At 42.4% G+C, this 12,146-nt stretch overlaps 2 protein-coding genes across 4 annotated transcripts in view; one reads left to right on the top strand and one right to left on the bottom strand.

Moving 5' to 3' along the window:
* The window catches only part of LOC105230196 (KN motif and ankyrin repeat domain-containing protein 1), a 29,419-nt gene extending 22,753 nt beyond the window's left edge, over window positions 1-6,666 (top strand). For 2 of the 3 annotated variants that reach the window (XM_011210831.4, XM_049451489.1), the window contains 7 exons: window positions 39-511; window positions 569-2,091; window positions 3,100-3,759; window positions 3,825-4,071; window positions 4,147-4,359; window positions 4,538-4,738; window positions 4,803-6,666. In XM_011210831.4, the coding sequence (XP_011209133.2) occupies window positions 39-511; window positions 569-2,091; window positions 3,100-3,759; window positions 3,825-4,071; window positions 4,147-4,359; window positions 4,538-4,738; window positions 4,803-4,961 (3,476 nt within the window). In that variant the 3' untranslated portion in view covers window positions 4,962-6,666. Of the gene's footprint in view, window positions 1-38; window positions 512-568; window positions 2,092-2,678; window positions 3,017-3,099; window positions 3,760-3,824; window positions 4,072-4,146; window positions 4,360-4,537; window positions 4,739-4,802 lie in introns of those variants that run through there. The other variant, XM_049451490.1, reaches the window with a different exon arrangement.
* LOC105230198 (probable cytochrome P450 6a13) lies at window positions 6,628-11,154 on the bottom strand. Its single transcript, XM_011210834.4, has 2 exons — window positions 8,931-11,154; window positions 6,628-8,094 (listed from the first exon to the last, which is right to left on the bottom strand). Exons 1-2 carry the CDS (start codon window positions 9,991-9,993, stop codon window positions 7,562-7,564), a joined length of 1,596 nt encoding a protein of 531 aa, XP_011209136.2. The 5' UTR covers window positions 9,994-11,154; the 3' UTR covers window positions 6,628-7,561.
* Window positions 11,155-12,146: the final 992 nt, after the last annotated feature.

Genomic DNA, 12,146 nt, shown 5'->3' with positions numbered 1-12,146 from the left:
ATTTTTTTAATGAAATTCACCCCTCGATGTCTTTTCAGATTCCTGTGTAGCTAGCAATAAGTCGCCGCGTACGACGCGCTACCTAGCCAAGGCCGCCGCCGCGTTACCCGTGCATCAGAAGCTTTCACCTGCCGAGCAGCAGTATGAGTCATATGTGCAGGCGACAGTAGCGGCAAATGCCAAGTCGCCGGTGGAACAGCTGGTGCCGCCACCACCACCGCCGCGCCGGCATGTACCACAGCCACGTCAGCTGTTGAGTCCAAGCAATGTTGAAACGGAACTTACAGACACAGATGAGATCGATAGAAAGCCACCGCAGTCAGATAATGTAGCACCGCCGAGTGAACCCGTAGCTGTAGCGCCTATTGTCTTACCCGCTTGCATGAATGGCGCCGATACAAGCGCCGCAGCTGACGCTCAAACACTGTTTAGCATACGCGAGCAGATGGCGCTGAGCTTAAAACGAATGAAAGATTTGGAAGAGCAAGTCAAATCTATACCGGAACTTCAAGTGAGTTGACCTTTGTTTGCTTTTAATTGATTTTCATTTATATTGTTACCTTTACAGAATGAGCTGACGCAGCTGCGTGATGAGAAGCAACGCTTGCAACAGTCACTACAACGGAAAGAAGATGAGTTGCTGCGCGCACGCGAACCGCCGCGACCCTCATCGTCACCAAGTCCGGTCACAAGTGCGAAAAACGGTTCACCCGTGCAGTTTACGCCACAACGCATTAGCCCAGTCTCTTTGGAAAGTTTGGGCTCCCGACTGCGCGCCAACTCAAGCAGCTCGGAGCGCCAATTGCGCACACCGACTACACTTAAGCGCGATGTGGGTACTATGTGCGGACTGCATGCAAAACGAGATGTAGCCGTGGGCAGTCCAGTGCACATGGTGCGCAGCGTAGGTACGAGCCCTGCACAGCAGTTAAACAGCATCACTGAAGCGCTTTACTCGCAATGGGACATGGAAGAGCATACTCAAGTAGCAATCATGCGTTACGAGGAAGAACGCGCACTGCAGCAACTGAAGAAGATGACGCACATCGCCACACAAATACAAGCGCCGCACAGTGTTGATAGGGGTGCGCAAACCGCAGCAGAGCCGAAAGTGCTTAAGAGCTCAGTGAGCGTTATGGCGAGTCCAACAACGCGAGATGCTTATGTCAATTGTCGCCCAGAAATGCGCTCCACAGCTTGCTCAGAGGACAATATACTGGATCCCTTGTGTGAGAAATGTAATATTGTGAAGCGTAGCATTGCCTGCAGCACCGAAGACCCTGGTTTTATTAAAGTAAAATCCGTTTCATTGAAACTACTCGATTCACCTGAGTTTCTACGTAGCAAGACTTTCTCATTAGGCGAACATGATCGACTCGGCCGTATACTTAAGACCACAGGCACGCAATACACGCCAGTCTCCGTGAATAGCGCCGGCTGCCAAACCGCAACCACATACGTACACGCCGTCGGTGTGCAATGCATGCCCGAACAGCGTCATGCCAGCGTACAAAGTGAGGTGGCGTGCGACACGCGTTGTACCGACACACGTGATTTAATACGGCTCTGTACAACGCAAACTAGTACCGAAGCGTACATACCGCCACCCATTGTCATTGAAGAGCCACCTAAAAAGGAAGAAAAACCCGCGCCACCCAAACCAATAACACGCTCAACTGCCAGCAATACGGATAAGCCACGCACCGTAGATTACGGCATAAATACATTACCCCCCGCGCCTATACGTCATACCGCAGCTAACACAGATTCGGTGAGAAAACGGGATATAGGTTGCGGCGATGTAGTCAAGCCACATATTTCCATTGCCTGCGCGGATAATTACTGTGATTCCTGCAAGGATGCGATTAAAAACTTGGCCAAAGACTTCTCAAAAGTGCTGTCGCCTCAATCGCCACCATCGCCACGCTTGCGACCACCAGCACCCGTACGTAGCGCATCCATGGATTCGCGCATACCGCTGCGCAAAAACGTACCACCCAGCCCCAGTCCAGTACGCCGCACTTTTCAGCGGCAGAACACATACACAATAACAACAACGCCGGAAAAACAGTCAACAAAGCCAACACAGAGGTGAGTACCGAAATGTGGTAGGTTTATAGGTGTGCGACTGCGCTAAGCAAATACTTATTCAACACCTAGCAAGTACACACACCTATTGCTTATAAGCTGTGGTGAATTCGTGTTGTATACGCTTTGTTTATATTCTACCACTTCATTACCCTGACCTGCTCCACTAACCTTTTGCTCCACTACGAGTCAAGTAGTGCTATTTGTATGCGATGGCATTTCAGCAGGCAAATATTTATTTTGATATCTGACGCATGCGCCTTGCGGAGGCTGCTCGCAAAGCATCAAACAATTGGAGCTGTACTGTGGAACATGATACACATATGCTGAAAACAATATTTTTATAGAAAATTCAAACGTATATTTGTAAAGTTTCCAACATATTTCTTAATCTAAAGCGAGTTTCCTTAACAAAAAGAGAAATTGGTCGAAAAGGCTTCATAGTCTCCTAGGTAGAAAAGCAAACTTTAGATTTCTGCTATTTTCTACCACTGTACTCTGTTTACGTTCGCTTATGCTGCAATGACCTTCAGCGTAATTTTCTCTCCCAAAAATTTTCCCAGCGCAGCGACTTCAGCCCGATTCACATGAGGGACACGCAGTTTGCGGCAGCACGCTACAACAGCACCACACTGCGGCATACGCGGACGCGGTCACGCGTGCCTAGCTTTTTGCATTATTTTGCTTTTTTAGCAGTATCCTCAGTTATTGCATTTGGTGTGTGTAAATATTTTATTGCTGCGTTTTTGGCACCAGTTTTATTTGGTTTTCATTGTAATCGTGCTTGTCAATTAGAGTTAGTGGAAGAATATTAAAATTGGTTAACGAAATACCGGGAGCAACGCGGCGGCCCATAAATGTTTTCTGGGCTTAGCAGCTTCACTTGCTATCCGTTGATAGTAAGTGGCTGCTCAGCGCTACTGCTAACGTATGTAAAGTGTACAGCGAGGCCAAGACGTGTATTGTTTTAGAAAACTGAATATAATAAAAACTTTTCTCCTCTCTTCTTAGTTCGTTGCACGAGAAACCGCCATCAGTTGCCCACTTTCTGCCACCGGAGTCCACCAGCGAAACGCAGAGTTTCATAACCGAGCCCAAATCTGCAGCACCTAACATCGGTGTCAAGGTTACGCCCCCTAAATCCAACACATCTCTAACTGCCCCTTCCTCAGCCGCAAATTCGCGTCGAGCATCCGATGCCAGTCAAAAGAACGCTGAACCGCTGGACGATAGTAAAGTAGATGAGACCACACCTCTACAACCGAGTCTCGATGGAGTAATTGTACGCGAGGAGAAACGTGTGAGTGTCAGCTGGTCTCGCGATGCATCACCAGCGCCGCTTAAAGATGGCGCGTCGCCATATCGTTCCTTGGAGAGTTCTTTCAATGAGAAGCTCAGGGAGTCCACATTGGAAACAGCAGCGGCAGTGTTGGTTGAGGAGAGTGAAGAAAAGGACCAAACTGGAATAGAAGTTGATATGTCAAAGGGCGCACGTCGCAAGACAACAGCACAGAAATCTAGTCATATCCCAAGAAAGCAAGTGGGTAGCGTTGAGAAGACAGTGAAAACGGCGGATGAGTCGCAGACAGATAAGACCGAAGTGCAGGAACGTCCACCATCGAAGGCGTTGCTGCAAAAACTTGCAATGGTTGAGGCGGAGCCACGACAAAAGTATGTTGTGACTTGATCTATTTGTTTAAATAAACGTTGTATTTGACTGCTTTCTACGATTACAGATTCGTTCCGCCTACCGAGATGCTGAATGCTTTGAAGACCATCAATAATTCGCTGTTGAAGAAAATCGACGCCAAGTCTCTTGCGGCGGCTAGCTTGAAATCAGCCAAATTGGTGATCCAACAGGAATGGTTTCGGATCTCTAGCACCGAGAAGGCGAATCCACACGAAGTCGAGGACTATTTAGACTGTTTTGAGGAAATGTCGGTGTCGCTGTTGGAGTACTGTGTTAATATGGTGGACGCTAATGTGAGTGAACTGCATTTCATTCGTGCTGAGGTCGAAATTCATTGAGTCCTTGATTTTTTTTTTTTTACTTTTCAGGGCAACACTGCAATGCATTATGCGGTCTCGCATGGCAATTTTGACGTCGTATCTATACTACTCGATTCAAAGGTTTGCAATGTAAATCAAATGAATAACGCTGGATACACTTGTGTGATGCTCGTCTCATTGGCAAAGCTGAAAAACGCTGCGCATCGCACAGTCGTACAACGACTGTTCCAGATGGCCGATGTCAATATACGAGCCAAAAAGGTAGGTAATGGCCCAGTTAATATTACACGCTTGGGACCGAAAAACTTATATTTGGTTTTATCTGCATGTTTTCTCCTTACTCATTTGTCTTGACTAAAATAAAACTCGGCCAAAAATATGAAATAAACTACTTACTTCCCCTCAAAAATACTTTCCCACTTTCCTTCCGCATCCACAGCACTGCCAGACCGCATTGATACTGGCTGTTTCCCATGGTAACAAAGAGATGGCGGAGCTGCTGTTGGCCGCCGGCGCAGACATCAACATACAAGACGAGGACGGCAGCACAGCGCTGATGTGTGCCGCCGACAATGGACGCACGGACCTGGTTAAGCATTTGCTGTCACAGCCTGATTGCGATTCGCTTTTAGTGGATGTGGTGCGTGTACTTTGATTTGTCATTGTCTCTCTTTTTACAATAATACCTTATATACTTGTTCCAGGATGGCGCTACGGCTTTCAAAATAGCCTGGCAGGCTGGACATCGGGACCTTGGCTTGTTGCTGTACGTGCACGAGCAAATGCTGCGCAGCAAGCAGCCCAATCGCGGTGATGCCACGCGCGTTTCTCTGGAGTTGCCACGCGGTTCGAAGCCCACTTAATGCGGGTTAAGCAGGCGGCAGAGAAATTCTCTACCCCGGAGAGGGTGTTTGTGGAGTAAATTGATTTAATTAAATCGAGAAAGAAAATTTTTAACTAAATTATTTGAAAAACATTGCAAACGATGCCAGCCAAAAAAAATATTAACGAACAAATTAGACAGTTTTTTCTTAAAATTAGTAGTTTTGCTATTAGAGTGGCATTAAACATATATTACTTAGCCGGTCACGGCAGCGTGCTGGCGCCAAATGAAATTACTTAGTAGTACTTTAAGTTTAGTTTAAAACTCTCGAAGAATTGTGCGAGTTGTATTAGAGATTTTATAAAAGCTTTTGAAAAGACAGCAGCATATCAAACGTTAATGCCAATTTTTGACGAGCACTCACTAACATTCCACTCAAGTTTTTATAGCGAAATTTGTAAAAGAAGAAAATTTTTTAAACTCAAGAAACGAATCTGCGAAAACGAAATTCATGCTATGCTAATATTGGTAGTAAAGATTAATAGAAAATGCTAATATTGGCAAAAAAGGAGAAAAATAATGGAAAACACACAAAATTCACAAAATAATTTATAAACATTTTTTCTTTACTTTAACAAAAGGCACGAATCTAAAAATTAAATAAATTAATAACAATTTTAACAGTTTATTTATTTACGTTTACACAGGGTGTTCCAAAACTAAGGCAAGATTTAAATTTGCCGTCATCGCATCACCGTTTACGAAGTTGAAATACTATTCTGAGCATATTTCTTATGAAATTTTCGAACTTTCATCATTTCTGAAATATTTTTCAATACTGAATGAGTTTTTTATTGCTTACGATTCACTACATCATGTTACATATATGTAGCATAAAATTTTCAGCTTACGCTGTCGGATGTAACCAATAGATAACCAATAAATAAACAATACATAACCATTTTATAACCAATACTTAACTATTTTATAACCAAAAACTCAAATTTTGTTTCAATATGAGTGGTTTCTATTATAACGTTTTTTTCGCCCGACAACTGTTAAGTTATTTTGCATTTTAGGTTACGATATATAAATGACGGCAAATATAAATCTTGCGTTAAGTCCGCGACACCCTTTAATATACGCTATTAAATAAGTTTAAAATGATAAATTTAGTTTCTATAACTGATTTCTTAACGTCTAAGTGAGCCGTGTTAGTTTCTTAAAACTTTAATAAGTTAAAAATATTATGTTCAACAATAATTATATTCGATGGAAAATTACTCAAAACAACTTTTAGGGTAATTTTCGCCTAAGGTTGGTAGGAAACTGCAAATACTTACATAATATAAACATTTTAACTACAATTTGATTGTATAAAAAACTTCGAAATACACAACACTTTTTAACAGAGCACATAACAATCGCTATTTACATATAACGGCACAAGAGTCAATTTTCCACAGCAAAAATAGGGTTCAAATCTAAAAAAAAACACAAAACTAAAAGTAGCAACAACTTTTTCTTAAAAATTGAGCACGCATTTGAATATACACAATTATATAAACATATTTATATATATATATATACATATATAGCACATAAGAAATTAAGTAATTTAATATAATATATACTTACTTGCAGTTTTTAAAATAAAAAATATAAATAAATGGACGCAAATGTTAATTTGTGTCTGAAAAACGATGTTTTTAAAATAAAAAATCAAAACAATTTATTTGGAAAAAATACAAATATAAAATAACATTTTTTTAATAAAACGTTTAATAAAACACGCGTAAGTATAAAAATAACTGTAAAAAATATAATGTCACCTAAAATGCAAAACAACGTATCATAAAAAAATAATTAAAATCGCTAACAGATATAATAACCAATATATAACCAGTTCATATAGGTATGATAACCAATATGTAACCATTTTATATATGTATGATAACAAATATATAACCGAAACTCAAATTTTGTTTCAATTTGAGTGGTTTCTATTATGACGGTTTTTCGCTTCGCTTGTAAATTTATGAAAAGTTATAGTAGGTTATTTCGCATTTTAGGTGACGATAGGCATTAAAGTGTAAGTATACAAATATTATATTGTAAAGTGTAAAGATATATTATATTACATAAGCATTGTATGTATATGGTGCTGGACAAAGCTTTTATTTGGGGAGCACCATTATGTCAGCTAAACAATTCGGCCACATTAAAGCTGGGTACTAACTAAGCAACTAAGCGAGCGCATAGGGCCCGTATCTATACGTCTATATTTAGGTACATAATGTGTTTGGAAAGACATATCCATCAATGAATTCTCTGAGCGCCCCTCATTTCCTTTAAATTTTTCACAACCGACACATATCAAGTCTAAAATAACTATACACCAAGCGTCGTGTTCTCAATGTCTGTTTAGCAGCCAACTGTCAGTTAAGTTCTGGTTACTTAACCAAGATTACTGCCTTCGGTAAAGCACCCTTTTTTTAAAGGCTGTTAAGCAGACTTTGAGAAAACGGCACTGAAAATCATTTCGAACACTTCAAAAAGCAGTCTCAAAGCACTCAAACTAACTGTGACAAAATTTCACACTTTTTCGAACCACAACCATAACTCCGCACACTTCGTGCATTATTTATTTCTCTCGCCATCTGTGTATTCGTACTCACGCCGCTCTCTTATACTTGCGGCAAAGTTTTCCACCTCTACGTTAGCACCCTTCGGTATATGATCTGCAAATTTCTCCTCAACCAAACGCTCACACTTGAGCTCCACTTTACCTTTCGGCGCGCGCAATAAAATTGTTTGGTCGTACACCAACGGTATGGGTGTGGTTGGTGCCACACTAAAACGATATTTACGTAACATGACTGCCAAACCGATGAGCACTTGCATGCGGCCGAAGCGCAAGCCAATACAGTTGCGTGGACCATCGCCGAATGGTAGGAATGTCATCGGGTGTCGCTCCTCCATGGCTTCGGGTGTGAAACGCAATGGATCGAATTTCTCCGGTTCTGGGTAGTAGCGTGGATCGTGTTGTATTGCTTCGGATGGTATGAGCACCGTGGTGTTGGCTTTGATGACAAAGTTGGTGCCAGGTACCTTGTAGTCTTCGTAAGCAACACGCTTCAAGGCAGGCGCAATGGGATGTTTACGCAAGGTTTCTGTGGCGAAAGTGGTGAGGTATAATTATTTTGCTGTATGAACCGTTATGCCGGGGTCATTTAGTAGTTTGAAGCTTCTTGAGCGATTAATGTATTGTAGGGGAGTAATGTAAAGGTCTTCCTTTGGAGAAATATATACGAATGGATAGAGAAGGGGAGAGGAGGTAGAGAGAAGAGAACCCAACCCCCAGTTAAGCTCAATCTGGGAAGAAGAGGAACTGAATTTTTCAGCCAAATGAACAAATATTGCCAAAGACCTTGAGCCAGTAACTTAATAACTTAGTTTGTATCTTAATTGCTAAGGTAAATTTGACTTTCCCGGTTTAATAATGTGCCCTCCATTTGAAAAGTAAATATTTAATTTGACGAGTAGTGTTAACTAATTTATTTGCCTGCGGAAAAATTCTTTGCCTGACTGAGCACTTAGCTAAATTACGCTCAAGGTCTCAGCAAAAGCGAAAGCTGGGCTTCTAATTGCCTTTGTTCGTGCGCTTACGAGTCAAATCGTAAACAGGCTCTAATTTGCGACTCATAACAATAAACATTGCTTGTTGTTATAAGTTTTGCAAGATGCGACTTCATATTATTCTCGAAAGTCATGCAATGTATTCAATATGCTATAAAAGTGATTTAAATTCTAAGTCATAAAAAATACTAATGTCTTTCGGCTGGCCTTTTTATGGCTTTAAAGAAAATAATTGTCATATTTGCAAAAATTATGCACTTTGAGAGACCTCTTTCTACATGTTCACATACATAATTTAGTAATTTTTCACATCTCATCCTCCCTTTGCCGTCTTGCAGTCGACGATTTCTTTCAACTGCTTTTCACTTACCTTTGAGCACCTGATCCAAGTAGGTCATCTGCTTGAGACACTCGTAAGTGAGCACATCATCGTGCTCCTGCATCACCTGCACAACTTCCTCGCGCACTTGCTCTTGTATGTCCTCATTCACCGCCAGTTCCCACAGACAATTTGTCATGGTCGTCGAAGTGGTCTCATAGCCCGCTATGATGAAGACAAACACCTGCGCAGCAATCTCTTCCATTGTGAGTGCTTCGGTTTTAATGAGATCGATCATAATTTGCAAGAAGTCTTGCCGTACAATGCCATGCTCCGCACGGTAGGCTATATTGTCGCGCACAACTTTGATGTAGAAGTCTGTCACCACTTTTGGTGTGTTGGTCCAGTGCAACATTTTGGCAAGCTGCGGTAGGCGTTGGCTAATCAAATCACGTGTTACACTATACTCCTCGAAGAACTTGACGGTGATAAGACGAAAGTCCTCAAGTGGATTGTGTAGACTATCACACTCAATGCCAAGTGTAGAGCTCGCTATCACATCGGTGGTATAGCAGGCTGACAAGTCTTTTACGTCGATTATGTCAGCGTCCGAGAGGCGCCGATCCACAACTCCAGGCAATTGTTCGGCCACTTTTATGAGTGTGGGATACATGAATTTCATTTTGCCCGTGGTAAAGGATGGTGTCAATTTGGCGCGTAGCCGTTTCCAGTAAGGACCGTCGATTGCAGCTAGATTACCCATCAGCGGATCATCGCGTAGATTGTGGTAGAGTCCGCGATAACTGAAGTTGGCAAAGTCTTTAATCAACACATGCTTGATGAGCTCCAAATCGAGTAGTATGATAAGCGGATCGCTCAGCATGAACATGCCCGCTAAGGGTGCACCCGATTCGCGAAAGCGTTGATAGACTTCGTTGGGTATGTCGATAGCATGACAGTCGGTACCAATGCGACCACGCCCGTAGAAGAAGAACAAGAACGGTTTAAGCAGCGGTATGCCTTGCGCTTCCCAGTATTGCTGTTTGCGGTGCAAATGTATGCAAATAAGCGCCAGGATGATGAACGAGAGCAGCAAAACTGTGAGTGGATCCATGTTGGGTGCAGTGCTGTTGTAGCTCTGTACAAATCGACTATTTTGTATGGTTGGTATTTGTTAGTGGAGGCAGCGGTATTGGACCGCTTCGCTGTGAACTGCTCGACTGACTGACTTTGCACTGACTGCGGCCGCTTGACCAACCTGGTTAGCTTGCAGGTTGACTAACGCGTTGTTGCTTAAGCGTTTTTGTCATGTTCAGCGCGGCTGGCAGCGGGCAGTTGACTTGATTTGGTGCTGCGGAAAACCGCAGATGCCGGTGCGGCTTTGTTGTTACTCGAGCGTTAGCAGAAGAAGAAGAATATACGCAGTGACGATGGCGACAATTAACGCAACACACACTTTGCCGCTGATCTGAGAAGAAGTGCAGAAAAAACACCAACGAAAACACCGAAAAAAATATAGAAGCTGCACGAAATGCACGCGCGCTCTTCTGCCTACAAGACGCAAATGCGGCGACGGCTGAGGGCCGCTAAAATATTGCGGCTATTGCGACGCGGCCGGGTATTGGCGTTCACGAGCGTCCCCTGAAAGTGAAAGCGCTGTTGGCGTGGTCGCTAATTATTTCATTGGTGTTGTTGTTGTTGGCCAACGCAACGTTATCGCATCTGAAGCATATTATACCATCCGCACAGATGTATTTGGATTTTTATTGTCTTACCTTTCTTATACATTAAAATATATTGTTCACTTGTTTTGTTTGTACAAGTCTATTTAGCGGCTAGGAATGTGTACATTTGCAAGTTAAATTACGCTGCGCACGATAACTAATCTAAATAGCTGCAGATCGGCACGCCGCGCCTCTTGCTCGCCGCACTTGCGCGCGCTTGGCGCATTGCGTTCGCGCAGTTGCTGGAAAAACGGGTCCGCTGGAGCTGGACCCACGCGCAAACAACTTCGGGGTGTTTTGGAATTCAATTAACAGCTCTAGAAAATGACAAACGTCGTGCCAACGGAATCGTCAGCGCTGTGCGTCGACCGCGGCGTTGTCGACAGCGCAGTCGCGTACGCAAAACAGAATTTGTAAAAAATAATGTTATGAAAATATCTTTGAAATTATTAAACAAGATTACAGAGATAGCGACAAGCAGGTATGTTGACGATAAAGATAGGATATTACGAATAACTAATGAGCTGCTTTACATACATGTATATATAGGTGACCCGAATAAAAGTAGAAAAAACAAAGCGCCAGCGCAATTTATGCGGCATACGTGACTATCACGGGCAGTGGGCTTGAGACTCGCTCGGACAATAAATGACCTTCATCAGAACAAAACCATAAATTTATTGATATTTCAACGGATTTTTTTAAGAGCTCTAAGTTCAATAAATTTTTGGGAAATAAAAAGCTCACTAAGCCTCAAAGGCCAGCTTATTTACTCCGTTCTCACGACAGTCGGATTTAAATAACCGAAATGTACTCTGATTTTTATTCGACCAAGGACTGTTAACTCGACACCATATCTCCAATTACTTCAGGAATATTCTCTGACGCTACAACAACAACATCTTTATTTATTTATTTTCAACTTCTTCAACCACTAATTCAACATATGCTGCCAGTGTTCGAAAAAATAGATACTCAAAATTTACTGCAAGTCACTGTGATTCCATTATATAAGTCTCTATATACATATATTCACACAACAACACTAAGTTTAACAGTTTAAAGTTGTTTCGCGTTGGATTTTAGCACTCTGCTGCTGCGCTGTTGATCTGCTCAATTTGCATATTGGCGTTAAATCAGCAACTCATAACAAAATTTGCATGCCAAACTCGGCAAGACAGAGGTCTCGCTTTACGCCTATCGAAACACTCGAATGCCTTTTAACAAAATTTGTCTTATAATTTATTTATATTGTTCATTTATTCGATATGCGCCTCGCGCTTTCATTGTCTATTTGTCAGCTCACAATTTAATTGCTTGCGGACATCAAAGGGCATTCGACGCAATCTGTCACCCGCATCTACGCACAACGGCCATCACTGAACTTTCACCGAGTCCCGCCCTTCACGCCGTTAATCCGTAAGTTGTGGACGCAGTGCTGTGTTTGAGTGCGTGTGCTCAGTGCGTGTTTTACATGACGTGCCTCAAGCAGAATCAAAAGTGCGTATATCGCATGATCTGAGCGTTCGGAATCAGTGTTGGT

Source organism: Bactrocera dorsalis, chromosome 3 (genome assembly GCF_023373825.1).
Source record: "Bactrocera dorsalis isolate Fly_Bdor chromosome 3, ASM2337382v1, whole genome shotgun sequence".
Classification (NCBI taxonomy): domain Eukaryota; kingdom Metazoa; phylum Arthropoda; class Insecta; order Diptera; family Tephritidae; genus Bactrocera; species Bactrocera dorsalis.
The sequence above is the reverse complement of the archived record's forward strand: the minus strand, read 5'-3'. Positions and strand labels throughout refer to the sequence as shown.